General features: G+C 41.3%; 1 protein-coding gene across 2 annotated transcripts in view; it reads right to left on the minus strand.

Moving 5' to 3' along the window:
* cacna1ia (calcium voltage-gated channel subunit alpha1 Ia) overlaps nt 1-21,141 on the minus strand; it is a 157,216-nt gene that overhangs the window by 49,589 nt on the left and 86,486 nt on the right. For both annotated transcript variants that reach the window (XM_071398121.1, XM_071398111.1), the window contains exons 18-21: nt 20,959-21,027; nt 8,184-8,362; nt 7,015-7,141; nt 6,201-6,326 (exon numbers count right to left, since the gene is read on the minus strand). In XM_071398121.1, coding sequence (XP_071254222.1) covers nt 6,201-6,326; nt 7,015-7,141; nt 8,184-8,362; nt 20,959-21,027 — 501 coding nt within the window. The remainder of the gene's footprint in view (nt 1-6,200; nt 6,327-7,014; nt 7,142-8,183; nt 8,363-20,958; nt 21,028-21,141) is intronic.

The following is a 21,141-nucleotide window of genomic DNA, read 5'->3' on the forward strand; positions in this document are numbered from 1 at the left end:
TCAGTATTTCATACTGGTCCATTCACCATGTCCATAAGTTCAGTATTTCATACTGGTCCATTCACCATGTCCATCAGTTCAGTATTTCATACTGGTCCATTCACCATGTCCATCAGTTCAGTATTTCATACTGGTCCATTCACCATGTCGATAAGTTCAGTATTTCATACTGGTCCATTCACCATGTCCATAAGTTCAGTATTTCATACTGGTCCATTCACCATGTCCATCAGTTCAGTATTTCATACTGGTCCATTCACCATGTCCATCAGTTCAGTATTTCATACTGGTCCATTCACCATGTCCATCAGTTCAGTATTTCATACTGGTCCATTCACCATGTCCATCAGTTCAGTATTTCATACTGGTCCATTCACCATGTCCATCAGTTCAGTAATTCATACTGGTCCATTCACCATGTCCATAAGTTCAGTATTTCATACTGGTCCATTCACCATGTCCATCAGTTCAGTAATTCATACTGGTCCATTCACCATGTCCATAAGTTCAGTAATTCATACTGGTCCATTCACCATGTCCATCAGTTCAGTATTTCATACTGGTCCATTCACCATGTCCATAAGTTCAGTATTTCATACTGGTCCATTCACCATGTCCATAAGTTCAGTATTTCATACTGGTCCATTCACCATGTCCATAAGTTCAGTATTTCATACTGGTCCATTCACCATGTCCATCAGTTCAGTATTTCATACTGGTCCATTCACCATGTCCATAAGTTCAGTATTTCATACTGGTCCATTCACCATGTCCATCAGTTCAGTATTTCATAATGGTCCATTCACCATGTCCATAAGTTCAGTATTTCATAATGGTCCATTCACCATGTCCATAAGTTCAGTGTTTCATACTGGTCCATTCACCATGTCCATAAGTTCAGTATTTCATACTGGTCCATTCACCATGTCCATAAGTTCAGTATTTCATACTGGTCCATTCACCATGTCCATAAGTTCAGTATTTCATACTGGTCCATTCACCATGTCCATAAGTTCAGTAATTCATACTGGTCCATTCACCATGTCCATAAGTTCAGTATTTCATACTGGTCCATTCACCATGTCCATCAGTTCAGTATTTCATACTGGTCCATTCACCATGTCCATAAGTTCAGTATTTCATACTGGTCCATTCACCATGTCCATCAGTTCAGTATTTCATACTGGTCCATTCACCATGTCCATAAGTTCAGTATTTCATACTGGTCCATTCACCATGTCCATAAGTTCAGTATTTCATACTGGTCCATTCACCATGTCCATAAGTTCAGTATTTCATACTGGTCCATTCACCATGTCCATCAGTTCAGTATTTCATACTGGTCCATTCACCATGTCCATAAGTTCAGTATTTCATACTGGTCCATTCACCATGTCCATCAGTTCAGTATTTCATACTGGTCCATTCACCATGTCCAACAGTTCAGTATTTCATACTGGTCCATTCACCATGTCCATAAGTTCAGTATTTCATACTGGTCCATTCACCATGTCCATAAGTTCAGTATTTCATACTGGTCCATTCACCATGTCCATAAGTTCAGTATTTCATACTGGTCCATTCACCATGTCCATAAGTTCAGTATTTCATACTGGTCCATTCACCATGTCCATAAGTTCAGTATTTCATACTGGTCCATTCACCATGTCCATAAGTTCAGTATTTCATACTGGTCCATTCACCATGTCCATAAGTTCAGTATTTCATACTGGTCCATTCACCATGTCCATAAGTTCAGTATTTCATAATGGTCCATTCACCATGTCCATAAGTTCAGTATTTCATACTGGTCCATTCACCATGTCCATAAGTTCAGTAATTCATACTGGTCCATTCACCATGTCCATCAGTTCAGTATTTCATACTGGTCCATTCACCATGTCCATCAGTTCAGTATTTCATACTGGTCCATTCACCATGTCCATAAGTTCAGTAATTCATACTGGTCCATTCACCATGTCCATCAGTTCAGTATTTCATACTGGTCCATTCACCATGTCCATAAGTTCAGTATTTCATACTGGTCCATTCACCATGTCCATCAGTTCAGTATTTCATACTGGTCCATTCACCATGTCCATAAGTTCAGTATTTCATACTGGTCCATTCACCATGTCCATCAGTTCAGTATTTCATACTGGTCCATTCACCATGTCCAACAGTTCAGTATTTCATACTGGTCCATTCACCATGTCCATCAGTTCAGTATTTCATACTGGTCCATTCACCATGTCCATAAGTTCAGTAATTCATACTGGTCCATTCACCATGTCCATAAGTTCAGTATTTCATACTGGTCCATTCACCATGTCCATAAGTTCAGTAATTCATACTGGTCCATTCACCATGTCCAACAGTTCAGTATTTCATACTGGTCCATTCACCATGTCCATCAGTTCAGTATTTCATACTGGTCCATTCACCATGTCCATAAGTTCAGTATTTCATACTGGTCCATTCACCATGTCCATCAGTTCAGTAATTCATACTGGTCCATTCACCATGTCCATCAGTTCAGTAATTCATACTGGTCCATTCACCATGTCCATAAGTTCAGTAATTCATACTGGTCCATTCACCATGTCCATCAGTTCAGTATTTCATACTGGTCCATTCACCATGTCCATCAGTTCAGTATTTCATAATGGTCCATTCACCATGTCCATAAGTTCAGTAATTCGTACTGGTCCATTCACCATGTCCATCAGTTCAGTATTTCATACTGGTCCATTCACCATGTCCATAAGTTCAGTATTTCATACTGGTCCATTCACCATGTCCATCAGTTCAGTATTTCATACTGGTCCATTCACCATGTCCATAAGTTCAGTATTTCATACTGGTCCATTCACCATGTCCATCAGTTCAGTATTTCATACTGGTCCATTCACCATGTCCAACAGTTCAGTATTTCATACTGGTCCATTCACCATGTCCATCAGTTCAGTATTTCATACTGGTCCATTCACCATGTCCATAAGTTCAGTAATTCATACTGGTCCATTCACCATGTCCATCAGTTCAGTAATTCATACTGGTCCATTCACCATGTCCATAAGTTCAGTATTTCATACTGGTCCATTCACCATGTCCATCAGTTCAGTATTTCATACTGGTCCATTCACCATGTCCATAAGTTCAGTAATTCATACTGGTCCATTCACCATGTCCAACAGTTCAGTATTTCATACTGGTCCATTCACCATGTCCATCAGTTCAGTATTTCATACTGGTCCATTCACCATGTCCATCAATTCAGTATTTCATACTGGTCCATTCACCATGTCCATCAGTTCAGTATTTCATACTGGTCCATTCACCATGTCCATAAGTTCAGTATTTCATACTGGTCCATTCACCATGTCCATAAGTTCAGTATTTCATAATGGTCCATTCACCATGTTCATCAGTTCAGTATTTCATACTGGTCCATTCACCATGTCCATAAGTTCAGTATTTCATACTGGTCCATTCACCATGTCCATAAGTTCAGTATTTCATACTGGTCCATTCACCATGTCCATCCGTTCAGTATTTCATACTGGTCCATTCACCATGTCCATAAGTTCAGTATTTCATACTGGTCCATTCACCATGTCCATAAGTTCAGTATTTCATACTGGTCCATTCACCATGTCCATAAGTTCAGTATTTCATACTGGTCCATTCACCATGTCCATCAGTTCAGTATTTCATACTGGTCCATTCACCATGTCCATAAGTTCAGTATTTCATACTGGTCCATTCACCATGTCCATCAGTTCAGTATTTCATACTGGTCCATTCACCATGTCCAACAGTTCAGTATTTCATACTGGTCCATTCACCATGTCCATCAGTTCAGTATTTCATACTGGTCCATTCACCATGTCCATCAATTCAGTATTTCATACTGGTCCATTCACCATGTCCATCAGTTCAGTATTTCATACTGGTCCATTCACCATGTCCATAAGTTCAGTATTTCATACTGGTCCATTCACCATGTCCATAAGTTCAGTATTTCATAATGGTCCATTCACCATGTTCATCAGTTCAGTATTTCATACTGGTCCATTCACCATGTCCATAAGTTCAGTATTTCATACTGGTCCATTCACCATGTCCATAAGTTCAGTATTTCATACTGGTCCATTCACCATGTCCATCCGTTCAGTATTTCATACTGGTCCATTCACCATGTCCATAAGTTCAGTATTTCATACTGGTCCATTCACCATGTCCATAAGTTCAGTATTTCATACTGGTCCATTCACCATGTCCATCAGTTCAGTATTTCATACTGGTCCATTCACCATGTCCATCAGTTCAGTATTTCATACTGGTCCATTCACCATGTCCATAAGTTCAGTATTTCATACTGGTCCATTCACCATGTCCATCAGTTCAGTATTTCATACTGGTCCATTCACCATGTCCATAAGTTCAGTATTTCATACTGGTCCATTCACCATGTCCATAAGTTCAGTATTTCATACTGGTCCATTCACCATGTCCATAAGTTCAGTAATTCATACTGGTCCATTCACCATGTCCATAAGTTCAGTATTTCATACTGGTCCATTCACCATGTCCATAAGTTCAGTATTTCATACTGGTCCATTCACCATGTCCATCAGTTCAGTATTTCATACTGGTCCATTCACCATGTCCATCAGTTCAGTGTTTCATACTGGTCCATTCACCATGTCCATCAGTTCAGTATTTCATACTGGTCCATTCACCTTGTCCATAAGTTCAGTATTTCATACTGGTCCATTCACCATGTCCATAAGTTCAGTATTTCATAATGGTCCATTCACCATGTCCATAAGTTCAGTATTTCATACTGGTCCATTCACCATGTCCATCAGTTCTGTATTTCATACTGGTCCATTCACCATGTCCATAAGTTCAGTATTTCATACTGGTCCATTCACCATGTCCATTAGTTCAGTATTTCATACTGGTCCATTCACCATGTCCATAAGTTCAGTATTTCATAATGGTCCATTCACCATGTTCATCAGTTCAGTATTTCATACTGGTCCATTCACCATGTCCATAAGTTCAGTATTTCATACGGGTCCATTCACCATGTCCATCAGTTCAGTATTTCATACTGGTCCATTCACCATGTCCATAAGTTCAGTATTTCATACTGGTCCATTCACCATGTCCATAAGTTCAGTATTTCATACTGGTCCATTCACCATGTCCATCAGTTCAGTATTTCATACTGGTCCATTCACCATGTCCATAAGTTCAGTATTTCATACTGGTCCATTCACCATGTCCATAAGTTCAGTATTTCATACTGGTCCATTCACCATGTCCATAAGTTCAGTAATTCATACTGGTCCATTCACCATGTCCATCAGTTCAGTAATTCATACTGGTCCATTCACCATGTCCATAAGTTCAGTATTTCATACTGGTCCATTCACCATGTCCATAAGTTCAGTATTTCATACTGGTCCATTCACCATGTCCATAAGTTCAGTATTTCATACTGGTCCATTCACCATGTCCATCAGTTCAGTATTTCATACTGGTCCATTCACCATGTCCATAAGTTCAGTATTTCATACTGGTCCATTCACCATGTCCATAAGTTCAGTATTTCATACTGGTCCATTCACCATGTCCATAAGTTCAGTATTTCATACTGGTCCATTTACCATGTCCATAAGTTCAGTATTTCATACTGGTCCATTCACCATGTCCATCAGTTCAGTATTTCATACTTGTCCATTCACCATGTCCATCAGTTCAGTAATTCATACTGGTCCATTCACCATGTCCATAAGTTCAGTATTTCATACTGGTCCATTCACCATGTCCATAAGTTCAGTATTTCATACTGGTCCATTCACCATGTCCATAAGTTCAGTATTTCATACTGGTCCATTCACCATGTCCATAAGTTCAGTATTTCATACTGGTCCATTCACCATGTCCATAAGTTCAGTATTTCATACTGGTCCATTCACCATGTCCATAAGTTCAGTATTTCATACTGGTCCATTCACCATGTCCATAAGTTCAGTATTTCATACTGGTCCATTCACCATGTCCATAAGTTCAGTATTTCATACTGGTCCATTCACCATGTCCATCAGTTCAGTATTTCATACTGGTCCATTCATGTCCATCAGGTTGACACCTCATCTGAAATTGAAACTGGGAGAAATCCTCACCTGTCCCAGGTTGTCAAAGTTGTACTTGTGATGGACCCATTTGTAGTTGGCCTGCAGACAGTCAGACTTGTTGGTGATGTTCTTGACGTCAGGGCCAAAGCAGTAGAAGAACTTCCCTTTGAACAGCTGTCAGGGAACAATGGACAGAGCCACTTCAGATGTCTTGTTGTTGTTAACATACAAGTGGTTTCTTTCATATGTCATTATCAAAGGACAGACACACTTGATGGGAATAATATGGAGGTCATTACATAGATGGTCAAGAATGATTTAGGGAATTGAGAGAGAAAGAGAGGAAGACAGGTGGCAAAGATTGATAAAGACAGAGAAGGGACAGACAAAACTGTGGGAGGAAGGTGAGGAAACAGAGATACAGAAAGACAGGGTATGTGTTGGAGGAGAAAGACAGGGTATATGTTGGAGGAGAAAGACAGGGTATATGTTGGAGGAGAAAGACAGGGTATATGTTGGAGGAGAAAGACAGGGTATATGTTGGAGGAGAAAGACAGGGTATATGTTGGAGGAGAAAGACAGGGTATATGTTGGAGGAGAAAGACAGGGTATATGTTGGAGGAGAAAGACAGGGTATATGTTGGAGGAGAAAGACAGGGTATATGTTGGAGGAGAAAGACAGGGTATATGTTGGAGGAGAAAGACAGGGTATATGTTGGAGGAGAAAGACGGGGTATATGTTGGAGGAGAAAGACATGGAAAGTGAAATATTGATAAAATGAAGGAACAAGGAAAACGGAGAGAAAAAAAGACAGAGCAAGAAAGATGGAGAGACAAGTGCTCCAATGATAACAGCCCCTACCTGCACCCCCAGGATACCAAATATGATGAAGAAAGCACAGCAGATAAGGACAATGTTTCCTATAGGTTTCAGAGACGTTATTAGAGTCTCCACTACCAGCTTCAGACCTGGGGCTCGACTGATCACCCTGTAGAAAGACAAACAGAGAGAGAGAGAGAGATGAAGGGAGAGAGAAGGAGGGATGGAGAGAGAGAGAAAGAGATGGAGGGAGAGAGATTGAGAAAGGGACAGAAAGGGAGGGAGAGAGATGGAGGGTTAGAGAGAGGGAATGATGGAGAGAGAGGGAGAGGTAGAGAGAGAGAGGGAGAGAAGGAGAGAGATGGAGGATTAGAGAGAGGGAGAGCACGAGCGAGAGAGAAAGAGAGGTAGAGAGGGATGGAGAGTTAGTAAGAGGAGTGCTTCCCAAAATACATTATTTGCAGCTGACTCAGAGAGGGTGTATATAAATCTACATTTCAAAGGTGACATTTTTGTGGTCTTTCAGGGATAAGGGAAAGTGAACTCCAGAAAGAGTAGCCACTGCATGAGGAACAGCTAATGGGGATCCTAACAAACCAAACTGACCACAAATCACCAAAGAAACAATAGTGCACAACTAGTCTGTTTTCACCACTATGGGACAAGGACATTATGTGAACCTCACCGTTGTGTGACCTACCTACCTGAGGGGGTGCAGTGTGTCTGTAGTATGTCCTCCCTACCCGAGGGGGTGCAGTGTGTCTGTAGTATGTCCTCCCTAACTGAAGGGGTGCAGTGTGTCTGTAGTATGTCCTCCCTACCTGAGGGGGTGCAGTGTGTCTGTAGTATGTCCTCCCTACCTGAGGGGGTGCAGTGTGTCTGTAGTATGTCCTCCCTACCTGAGGGGGTGCAGTGTGTCTGTAGTATGTCCTCCCTACCTGAGGGGGTGCAGTGTGTCTGTAGTATGTCCTCCCTACCTGAGGGGGTGCAGTGTGTCTGTAGTATGTCCTCCCTACCTGAGGGGGTGCAGTGTGTCTGTAGTATTTCCTCCCTACCTGAGGGGGTGCAGTGTGTCTGTAGTATGTCCTACCTACCTGAGGGGATGCAGTGTGTCTGTAGTATGTCCTCCCTACCTGAGGGGGTGCAGTGTGTCTGTAGTATGTCCTCCCTACCTGAAGGGATGCAGTGTGTCTGTAGTATGTCCTACCTACCTGAGGGGGCGCAGTGTGCGGAGCAATCGGAGAACCCTCAGTACACCCAGAATCTTAGCCCCGCCCGCCATTGACACCACAATGTCAATCAACGACACAAAGACCAGGAAGCCGTCCAACACGTTCCAGCTGCTTTTCAGATATGCCTGTTCCCCTATATACAGGCCCATAGACACCACCTATAGGGAGGGGGGGGTAGAGAGGGGCAGGAGGGGGAGATAGGTTGTGAGTGAGGTATGTTATCAACAGGTACACCCGGTGACCTATATACAATCCCATAGTATAGGAAGAATTGAAAATGCCAGAATTACATTGAATAAAGTTGGTACAATTACAGAATTATTTTTGTTGCAAAAGAGAGCAAGAGTCATGCATCATGTCAATGGGAGAGTTGTGCTAAAGATCATGAGTTCCCCTTCACACATATCTCAGGTTAGGAGACTAGTCCCAGATTGACTAGAGGTCTCAGACACATTACATGGTGCATGAGAAATGGAGATAATGAGAGATACAGAGAAGAGAAACAGAGGGAGGTAGAGAGGGAGAGAGACACAGAGAGAGAGAGAGAGGTGGAGAGAGAAGGAGGGAGTCGTCAGCAGCTGCAGGTCACAGGAGTCTTTGTGTTGAACTCTATAGACACTAACGAGACGTGTGACAGAAAGTGACTCACACACACTATAGAACCGCCTCGAGGATAACTATACACACACACACACACACACACACACATGTGCATGCACAGACACACACACATAAAAAGCACACACACACACACACACACACACACACACACACACACACACACACACACACACACACACACACACACACACACACACACACACACACACACACCTGGATCATGAAATGGGCAACATCTCTGTGACACACACATCCACACCTGTTCACACACACACCTGCTCGTACTAGCTAGAGCCCGCTGGCAGACACTGACATTAATTGTCACAGTCACACTGGCTGCTGATGGCACAGGGAGCTATTTATACACACACACACACGCACACACTCACACTAGCTACTAGCACAAGGAACTATCCATCACACACAAACAAACAGAGTAAACAGGGCATCTGACAGAGTGGTACAGTTCAAACTGCAGGTAGACACAGTAGGCTCTCTGACACAGTTGGACTAATGAACATCCTGCCTTTGGGTTGTACAGAGTTGGTGGAACATCATCATCCAGGTCCCCATAACTTTCTTCTGTGATTCCTGCTATAAAGCCACAACTATGTATCATGGATGCCAAGCAGTGGCATATTGGTATAGTTAGATTGAGTGGTACATTTTGGATGTGTGTGTACATTCAGGGGCAGTGGCTTCAGGAGATTGCAAGGCAGCAATGTGAATGAGTGATTACGAGGACATCGGATAAAAAAGGCCCATGATTTAAATATTTAAATTAAGCAACAGAGCAGAAATCCAATGCATATTATTACCATGATTATTATTATTATCATTATAGGCTCTGACTGACTGGCATTGAAGCCAAATGATCACTTAGCACGAGACTGACGAGAGTAGAAAAGACTGCTGCGTATATACGGTACTGTATGACCATAATGATCATCTAATATAATGATCCTACTGCCTAGCCCTCGACTTTAAGCATAATGACTGTACTGCCTATCCTCCTGAGAACCAGCAGTTCATTTTGGTCCTCTGGAATGGACATTGGTTTCTGGGCCGTATCTCTAAGGCCATACATGCCACTGTGTTAGGTCCTGTTGTACCTCTGAGAGGACATTCTGGGCTTTTCCATGACATCATGTGTGGGAGTGTCACTTTGATACTGTTTTATTTCTGGTTCCTCAAAATGGCTACCATCACAATTAGCATCATTTTTGTGAGTTTGATATTCAAGTTGTTTCTAATAGGTAAATATCTCAGGAATAGTTTGGTGAGTTTTCAGAGCAGTGTAATATTTTTTTCACATTAAATAAGAGCTAAATAAGAGGTTGTTAATATATGTCATCTGCAGTGGACATCGGGATGTGACAACTAGGTTTTTAACCTACTGTCCCCATTTACATACAATAAAAAAATAAATACAAATACGTGACTTGTTTCAGGAAACTAGGTGTCACTACTTCATCGGAGAGGCATTTGAATGTTAACATTTATATTTTATCAAAATGTTTTTTTGGGCAGAACTACCTTCTGGAATATGTGAAATATCATGTGCCTTAATAACAAACTTGTATTCCATCCTTAAATACAAATCATTAAATTATGAGCCTAGTTGGTTTAGCCAAAGAAAAAGCCAGAAACCTTTTCGTTAGCCATGATTGGCTGAGATAATGGATGGGCTGGACATGCTGGGGGATGAGTTTGGATTGGTCTGCCATGTAGCCGTTTCTGTCTATAACGTGAGTATGTGTTGACAGTCCTTTTTACCGCGCCGTGTTTGAAAGATAAAACGTTAGCCATCGAGAACGATAAAAGTTTTGCTACTTTCTCAACAGCATTGATCCCCTGAATTTAGCAGCAGGCGCTATCGACAGATCCGTTGGAACAAGTGATGGGCTACATTCTGCACACGCCACGGTCACTGTGATCCGGAGTGACTTGACACAACACTGACCAAACAAGATGTAGCTGCAAACATGTGATGGCTGAGGGAAAGGTTTCGTGTGTGTATATATGTCTGCCTTTTTTATGATTTTTTTGGTTCCAGTCTGCCGTGAAGCATTCATCCATGTATACAGGTAAGAGTCTAGCTACATTTTCAGATATTATACGTTTCTAATTTAGTCAGAAAGTCCTATTCATTGCAAATTAAAGCGTATTGTTAGCTAGCTAGCGAACGTTACGTGTCTGATCTGTGTAGTAATATTATTCAAATCAGGAATCCATTTTCATTGCTAGTTATAGCAAGAGTGATCCCCTGATGTGTAAAAGTGACAGGCGTGTGTATACTATATCCTACTATCTACCCCTAGGTATATACTGAGGTCAAAATAACTCATGACAATAATGTATATACTGCCTATACTGACAAGAGGCCAGTGTGTACAGTACAGTGTATTAGGGTGATTGTTATATCTAAGCCTATAGCTGTGGCCCGGGGAAACAGAGACAGAGACTAATGATTATACTCCATACTGCCTATACTGACAAGAGCCCAGTGTGTACAGTACAGTGTATTAGGGTGATTGTTATATCTAAGCCTATAGCTGTGGCCCGGGGAAACAGAGACAGAGACTAATGATTATACTCCATACTGCCTATACTGACAAGAGCCCAGTGTGTACAGTACAGTGTATTAGGGTGATTGTTATATCTAAGCCTATAGCTGTGGCCCGGGGAAACAGAGACAGAGACTAATGATTATACTCCATACTGCCTATACTGACAAGAGCCCAGTGCGTCTGAATACATTGTATCTAAGCCTATAACCATGGCCTGGGGAGAGACAGACGTGATTATACAGCCTATACTGACAGAAGCCCAGAGTGTGTATACTGTAGGGTGGCAGGTAGACTAGTGGTAAGAGCATTAGGCCAGTAACTGAAAGGTCGCTGGTTCGGATATCCAAGCCGACAAGATTAAAAATCATTTGATGTACCCTTGAGGAAGGCACTTAACCCCAATTTTCTCCAGGGGCGCCGTACTACTATGGCTGACGCTATAGAACAACACATTTCACTGCACCTATCTGGTGTATGTGACAATACATATATATATTCTTTACTACAGGCTATCTAGAGTAAGCCTATATGAATGGCCTAGGGAGAGGCTGACTGACTGACTAATTGACAGACAGGGGGTAATGTGATCAGGCCTAAAAGCAGAAGAAGGGAGACAGAGACATGAGGTGGTGTGTTCCACTCAGCCAGGGGCCTGACAAGGCCGTTGCTCCTCTGGTAGATTTGTCAATAATTGATTCGTTTGCATAATTGATGCCCCCTCTTGTGCCAGAACCCTCCGCGGAGAACAGAATGGAGGAATAGAGGGAGAGAGAGGGGAGGAGAGAGAGTGTGGAAAAGAATGAGAGAGAGAGAGGAAAGGAGAGAGAGATAAAGGGAGGAATAGAGAGACGGGGTGAAAGAGATTGACGGCAACTGAAAGATTGACGGCAAATTAATGTCATTGCTTAATTGCTTGTCTTGAGTGCAATGGAGAGACTTCCAGGGAGAAAAGAAGGAGGGAGGGAGGGAGCGAGGGAGGGAGCGAGGGAGGGAGCGAGGGAGGGAGAGAGAGGATTAAAAAAATCTTGGCACCGTTGATAGCCCATCCAACTACCTCATCCACATACTGTTATTTATTTTTGCTCCTTTGCATCCCAGTATCTCTACATGCACATTCATCTTCTGCACATCTATCACTCCAGTGTTTATTTGCTAAATTGTAATTATTTCGCCACTTTGGCCTATTTATTGCCTTACCTCCCTAATCTTACTACATTTGCACACACTGTATATATACTTTTTTTTCTATTGTGTTATTGACTGTGTGTTTGTTTATTCCATGTGTAACTCTGTGTTGTTGTTTGTGTCGCACTGCTTTGCTTTATCTTGGCCAGGTCGCAGTTGTAAATGAGAACTTGTTCTCAACTAGCTTACCTGGTTAAATAAAGGTAAAATAAAAAAATAAAAAATAAAGATGAGCAAAAAATACTGTATAAAGTAATACAAATACTGAGCTATATTCTGTGAATCTTTATAGAAAATGATTTTATTTTATATTAATAGCTCAGAGAAAAACATTTAGCTTAACAAGTACTGTAATAAAAAAAATCTCACAAAGATAGGTGTCAAAATGATTGGCAGCACTGTTTTCAGAGCTTTGTGCACCCTCCCCTTGTGCACCCTCCCCTTGTGCACCCTCCCCTTGCGAGGATAACGGCACTTAGGCTTTTTCTAGAATGTTTTATGAGATTGGAGAAAACATCGAAAGGGATCTTAGACCATTCCTCCATACAGAATCTTCTTTCCAGATCCTTGATATTCTTCGGTCTGCACTCATGGACTGCCCTCTTTAATTCAAACCACAGGTTTTCAATGAGGTTCAAGTCCGGAGACTGAGCTTGCCATTGCAAAATGTTGATTTTGTGGTCAGTTAGCCATTTCATTGTGGATTTTGATGTGTGCTTGGGGTCATTATCTTTCTGGAAGATCCACTTACGGCCAAGTTTCAGCTTCCTGGCAGCGGCAAACAGATTTTTTGGCAAAAATGTCCTAGATGACCTTAACAAGGGCCCCAGGACCAGAGGAAGCAAAATAGCCCCATAACATCAAAGATCCACCACCATATTTTACAGTAGGTATGAGGTTATTTTCTGCATATGAAAAGTTTATTTCCAAAACGCTATAAATCCACACATTTTTCACGTGTCTATAAAATATTACTGTCCTCAGATTTTTAATTCAGAGATTTTAGATGTGTATTACAACTGGTTTTGTTGTGAAACTCTATAGATCCATTGTTTAGCAGGAATGGAATGTTCTTATCCTGTATATTTAAAATATAAATTCAACACATCATAAATATAGCCTCATGCTGTAGTGTTTGGTTAGAAATAGGCCTCATTCCAAATGTCACCCTATTCCCTATATAGTGTACTACTTTTGACCAGGGCCCAGATCTCATATTACTGCGTTGATTAATTTGATGTCACAAACGTATCATTTGTGCAGTTATTTACAAAAAAATGACACTATTTGTCACATTTGACTGTGTGAAACCTTGCAGTGCTACTTTTTTCTCTGCGAGTGAGATGGATATATCTAATTTTGCAACAAAATATGACTGTTTGTCTCTCTGAACTGAAAGCATATGGTGATAGGTTTCAAACAAATACATGTCTGTCATTTAACAACCCCATGCAATGATTAGATGGAGAGAAAAACACAACAATCTCTTTAGTAAGTTCTTTAAAAACACATTTTTACCAACATTTCTGAAAATGGATATATAGCGTTTTAGAATGAAACTCATATGCATCCTTCCTTCGGGGCCAAACCCACCACTGGTGTGACAGAGCCAAAGAGCTCTATTTTCATCTCATCTGGCATAGCACCTGGTTTCAATCCAAGTACCAATGCCGTTTAGAAAACTCCAGGCGTTCACATTCCTTGGTTGTTCTCAATCAAGGCTTTCTTCATGGCAACCCTTCCAAACAGCCTATTGGCTTGGAGGTGATGTCTAATTGTACATTTTGGAGACTTGGTGACCCCAAAACGTGAACAAGTTCTGTAGTTCTCTAACTGCCTTATGAACCGTCTTCCTCAATGTGCGTGGGGAAAAGATACACTGGGGCCTCTACCAGGCAAGTTTCCACTGTTCCAGTGGTTTTAAACGTCTTAATTGTTGTACTAATAGTAGTAAGTGGTATATTTAAGCAATAATGCACGAGGGGTTTGTGGTATATGGCCAATATACCACGGCGAAGGGCTGTTCTTATGCATGACGCAACGCGGAGTGCCTGGATAAAGCCCATAGCCGTGGCATATTGGCCATATACCACAAACCCCTAAAGGTGCATTATTGCTATTATAAACTGGTTACCAACAGCCGTAAAAAGAAATGTTTTGTCATACCCGCGCTATAATGTCTCATACCACGGCTTTCAGCCAATCAGCATTCAGGGCTCAAACCAGCCAGTTTATAATTGCTCTTTAGTTGTTTTTTGTACCGTTGCCTGATTTATGAAAGTCAACAACCACTTGTCTCTTTCCAAGTGTAACTTCTTTGCCTTTCCCCATGGTGATTCAAGTTTACACTTTTTTTTCGCAACGTGCACAGGATACCACAGGTGAAAAGCAGTACAGTGACATTCTTACTGGCAAGCTCTTTCCCAACAGTGCAGTAATAAAGTAATACAAAAAAAAGAGATACGAGGTCAAGATAAAGAAATACCAGGATGCAAGTACACCGTGCATTCGGAAAGAATTCATCAATCTACACACAATACTCCATAATGAAAAAGCGAAAACAGGTTTTTAGACATTTTTGCAAATGTATAAAAAATAAAAAAACAGAAATACCTTATTTAAATAAGTATTCAGAACCTTTGATATGAGACTCGAAATTGAGCTCAGGTGCATCATGTTTCCATTGATCATCCTTGAGATGTTTCTACAACTTGATTGGAGTCCACTTGTGGTAAATTCAATTGATTGGACATGATTTGGAAAGGCACACACCTGTCTATATAAGGTCCCACAGTTGACAGTGCACGTCAGAGCAAAAACCAAGCCATGAGGTCAAAGGAATTGTCTGTAGAGCTCCGAGTCAGGATTGTGTCGAGGCACAGATCTTGGGAAGGGTACTAAAAAATGTCTGCAGCATTGAAGGTCCCCAAGAACAGAGTGGCCTCCATCATTTTTAAATGGAAGAAGTTTGGAACCACCAAGACTCTTCCTAGAGCTGGCTGCCCTGCCAAACTGAGCTATCGAGGGAGAAGGGCATTGATCAGGGAGGTGACCAAGAAACCGATGGTCACTCTGACAGAGCTCCAGATTTCCTCTGTGGAGATGGGAGAACCTTCCAGAAGGACAACCATCTCTACAGCACTCCACCAATCAGGCCTTTATGGTAGAGTGGCCAAACGGAAGCCACTCCTCAGCAAAAGGAACATGACAGCCCGTTTGAAGTTTGCCAAAAAGCACCTAAAGGACTCAGACCATGAGAAACAAGATTCTCTGATCTGATGAAACCAAGATGAAACTCTTTTGCCTGAATGCCAAGCGTCACATCTGGAGGAAACCTGGCACCATCCCTACTGTGAAGCATGGTGGGGGCAGCATCATGCTGTGGGGATGTTTTTCAGCGGCAGGGACAGGGAAACTAGTCAGGATTGAGGGAAAGATGAACGGAGAGATTATTGATGAAGAGAGATTATTGATGAAAACCTGCTCCAGAGCGCTCAGGACCTCAGACTGGTGCAAATGTTCACCTTCCAACAACCCTAAGCACACAGCCAAGGATACGCAGGAGTGGCTTCGGGACAAGTCTCTGAATGTCCTTGAGTGGCCCAGCCAGAGCCTGGACTTGAACCCGATCTCTGGAGAGACCTAAAAATAGCTGTGCAGCAACGCTCCCCATCCAACCTGACAGAGCTTGAGAGAATCTGCAGAGAAGAATGGGAGAAACTCCCCAAATACAGGTGTGCCAAGTTTGTAGCGTCATACCCAAGAAGACTCGAGGCTGTAATTGCTGCCAAAGGTGCTTCAACAAAGTACTGAGTAAAGGGTCTGAATACTTATGTAAATGTCCTAATTCAAAATGTCTAAATACCTGTTTTTGCTTTGTCATTATGGGGTGTGGTGTGTAGCTTGATGAGGGAAAAAACGACTTCATTTGTTTTTAAATATGCTTTAAAGTTACAAAATGTGGAAAAAGTCAAGGGGTCTGAATACTTTCTGAATGCACTGTACACAGAGCAAAAAGGCAAACTCAGCTCCATCATTCATTGAATCAGCTGGCTCATTCATCACAAAACCCACTGATATTGCCAACTACTTTAATGATTTTTTCACTGGCAAGATTTAGTCATGACATGCCAGCAACAAACACTGACACTACACATCCAAGTATAACTCATCAAATTATGCAAGACGAGCATTGTAATTTTTAATTCTGCAACACTTAACAAAGAGCTGCAGTTAGTTTTAGGGTGGCAAGGAATAAGCTAGACCTAAATATTTCAAAAACTAAACACATGTGGAACAAATCATTCACTAAACCCTAACCCTCAACTAAAGTTTGTAATAAATCATGTAGAAACAGGCCCTAGTTTCTACCTTCTTAACAGCACCATCAACAAGGCAGGTCCTACAGGCCCTAGTTTCTACCTTCTTAACAACACTATCAACAAGGCAGGTCCTACAGGCCCTAGTTTCTACCTTCTGAACAACACTATCAACAAGGCAGGTCCTACAGGCCCTAGTTTCTACCTTCTGAACAACACTATCAACAAGGCAGGTCCTACAGGCCCTAGTTTCTACCTTCTGAACAACACTATCAACAAGGCAGGTCCTACAGGCCCTAGTTTCTACCTTCTGAACAACACTATCAACAAGGCAGGTCCTACAGGCCCTAGTTTCTACCTTCTGAACAACACTATCAACAAGGCAGGTCCTACAGGCCCTAGTTTCTACCTTCTGAACAACACTATCAACAAGGCAGGTCCTACAGGCCCTAGTTTCTACCTTCTGAACAACACTATCAACAAGGCAGGTCCTACAGGCCCTAGTTTCTACCTTCTGAACAACACTATCAACAAGGCAGGTCCTACAGGCCCTAGTTTCTACCTTCTTAACAACACTATCAACAAGGCAGGTCCAACAGGCCCTAGTTTCTACCTTCTTAACAACACTATCAACAAGGCAGGTCCTACAGGCCCTAGTTTTGTCACATCTGGCCTACTGTTCAGTTGTGTGGTCAGGTGTCACACAGAGAGACTTAGGAAAATTACAATTGTTTCAGAACAGGGCAGCACGGCTGGCCCTTCAATGTACATGGAGAGAGAACATTAATATGCATGTAAATCTCTCCTGGCTTAAAGGGGAGGAGAGATTGACTTCATCACTACTTGTTTTTGTAAGAAGTGTTGACATGCTGAATGCACCGAGGTGTCTGTTTAAACTACTAGCACACAGCTCAGACACCCATGCATACCCCACAAGACATGCCACCAGAGGTCTCTTCACAATCCCAAAGTCCAGAACAGACTATGGGAGACACACAGTACTACATAGAGCCATGCATACATGGAACTCTATTCCACATCAGGTAACTGATGCAAGCAGGAGAATCAGATTTAAAAAACAGATAAAAATACACCTTATGGAACAGCGGGGACGGTGAAAAGACACACACACACACACTGACACACGTACACTTGTATTTTGTATTGTAGATATGTGATAGTAGAGTAGTGGCCTGAGGGAACACACTTTATGTGTTGTGTAAAGCGTTATGAAATGTAATGTCATGTAATATTTTAAATTGTATATAACTGCTTTAATGTTGCTGGAGCCCAGGAAGAGGAGCTGCTTCCCTGGCAACAGCAAATGTGGATCCTTAATAAATACAATAGAAATACAAGTCAGTGTCGGTACCATACTCAATGTGCAGGGATACTGGAGTGGTTGAGGTACAGTATGTATATATTTATGGATGATAAATGGATTTTACATGCCTGTTACCTAATTTTTAGACCCCAGTGTAAAAGGAAGCCATGACAGGACAACATACATTCCCTTAAACTAAGATGAATTAAAATCATTATTTTGAAGAATTGTTAAGAATCCTCTGAGCAATTGTATTAGTATAAAATAATATAATTTTTTAGCATACCATATACAATATACAGTAGATTGGTATTTGTATTATTTATTTTATACAGTTTTTTTTGCTCATCTTTATCAAGGGTGCCAATAATTTGGGGTGTGACTGTATATAGAGAGATGTATAGATAGAGAAAAGACAGAGAGAGATAGAGACACCAAGATAAAAGACAGAGAGAGATAGAGACACTAAGAGAAAAGACAGAGAGAAATAGAGACACCAAGAGAAAAGACAGAGAGAGATAGATACACTAAGAGAAAAGACAGAGAGAGATAGAGACACCAAGAGAAAAGACAGAGAGAGATAGATACACTAAGAGAAAAGACAGAGAGAAATAGAGACACCAAGAGAAAAGACAGAGAGAGATAGAGACACTAAGAGAAAAGACAGAGAGAAATAGAGGCACTAAGAGAAAAGACAGAGAGAGATAGAGACACCAAGAGAAAAGACAGAGAGAGATAGAGACACCAAGAGAAAAGACAGAAAGAGATAGAGACACTAAGAGAAAAGACACACTAAGAGAAAAGACAGAGAGAGATAGAGACACTAAGATAAAAGACACACTAAGAGAAAAGACAGAGAGAATTAGAGACACCAAGAGAAAAGACACACTAAGAGAAAAGACAGAGAGAGATAGAGACACTAAGAGAAAAGACACACTAAGAGAAAAGACAGAGAGAATTAGAGACACCAAGAGAAAAGACACACTAAGAGAAAAGACACACTAAGAGAAAAGACACACTAAGAGAAAAGACAGAGAGAGATAGAGACACTAAGAGAAAAGACACACTAAGAGAAAAGACAGAGAGAATTAGAGACACCAAGAGAAAAGACACACTAAGAGAAAAGACAGAGAGAGATAGAGACACTAAGAGAAAAGACAGAGAGAGATAGAGACACTAAGAGAAAAGACACACTAAGAGAAAAGACAGAGAGAGATAGAGACACCAAGAGAAAAGACAGAAAGAGACACTAAGAGAAAAGACAGAAAGAGACACTAAGAGAAAAGACAGAGAGAGATAGAGACACTAAGAGAAAAGACAGAGAGAGATAGAGACACCAAGAGAAAAGACAGAAAGAGACACTAAGAGAAAAGACAGAGAGAGACACTAAGAGAAAAGACAGAGAGAGATAGAGACACCAAGAGAAAAGACAGAAAGAGACACTAAGAGAAAAGACAGAAAGAGACACTAAGAGAAAAGACAGAAAGAGACACTAAGAGAAAAGACAGAGAGAGACACTAAGAGAAAAGACAGAAAGAGATAGAGACACTAAGAGAAAAGACAGAAAGAGACACCAAGAGAAAAGACAGAAAGAGACACTAAGAGAAAAGACAGAGAGAGACACTAAGAGAAAAGACAGAGAGAGACACTAAGAGAAAAGACAGAAAGAGACACCAAGAGAAAAGACAGAAAGAGACACTAAGAGAAAAGACAGACAGAGATAGAGACACTAAGAGAAAAGACAGAGAGAGACACTAAGAGAAAAGACAGACAGAGATAGAGACACTAAGAGAAAAGACAGACAGAGATAGAGACACTAAGAGAAAAGACAGAGAGAGATAGAGACACTAAGAGAAAAGACAGAGAGAGACACTAAGAGAAAAGACAGACAGAGATAGAGACACTAAGAGAAAAGACAGAGAGAGACACTAAGAGAAAAGACAGACAGAGACACTAAGAGAAAAGACAGAAAGAGATAGAGACACTAAGAGAAAAGACAGAAAGAGATCGACACACCAAGAGAAAAGACAGAAAGAGACACTAAGAGAAAAGACAGAAAGAGATCGACACACCAAGAGAAAAGACAGAAAGAGACACTAAGAGAAAAGACAGAAAGAGATCGACACACCAAGAGAAAAGACAGAGCGAGATTCAGACACTAAATAGAGACGCTATGAGAAAATAAAGAAAGAGATTGAGAAATCATTAGAGCCAAGGCAGGAGAAGACTAGTAAGGACACCAGGAAGCATCCTCACACACACACACACACACACACACACACACACACACACACACACACACACACACACACACACACACACACACACACACACACACACACACACACACACACACACACACACACACACACACACACACACACACACACACACACACACACACACACACACACACACACTTGTATACATAACCTTGTGGGGACACACAATTCAGTCCCATTCAAAATCCTATTTTCCTATTTTCCTAACCTTAACATTAAATCTAACCTTAACCACAAAACCTAACCCTAACAGTAAAACTAACCCTAGCTCCTAACCCTGAACCTAATTCTAACCCTAACACTAATTCTACCGTAACCCTAAACCCCCTAGAAATAGAATTTGACCCTGTGGGACTAAGAACATTTCCTGAGTTGGTCAAAAACAACAACTGTTTAATATTCTTGTACACAAGAAGAGTCACACACACACACACATTAAGCGCAGCACTATACCTTGAGCGTCATCTCTGCTACAAAGATGGCTGTGAAGACGTAGTTGGAGATGGTTAGGAAGACTCTTTCCTATATATAGAGAGATGGAGGGAGAGAGAGAGAGAGAGAGAGATGATGGAAATAGAAGATCATTGACTTGACACCACTAATTATATTTCTATGGTTGAAACCTAGTGGTGAACT

This window comes from Salvelinus alpinus, chromosome 1 (assembly GCF_045679555.1).
Source record: "Salvelinus alpinus chromosome 1, SLU_Salpinus.1, whole genome shotgun sequence".
NCBI lineage: Eukaryota > Metazoa > Chordata > Actinopteri > Salmoniformes > Salmonidae > Salvelinus > Salvelinus alpinus.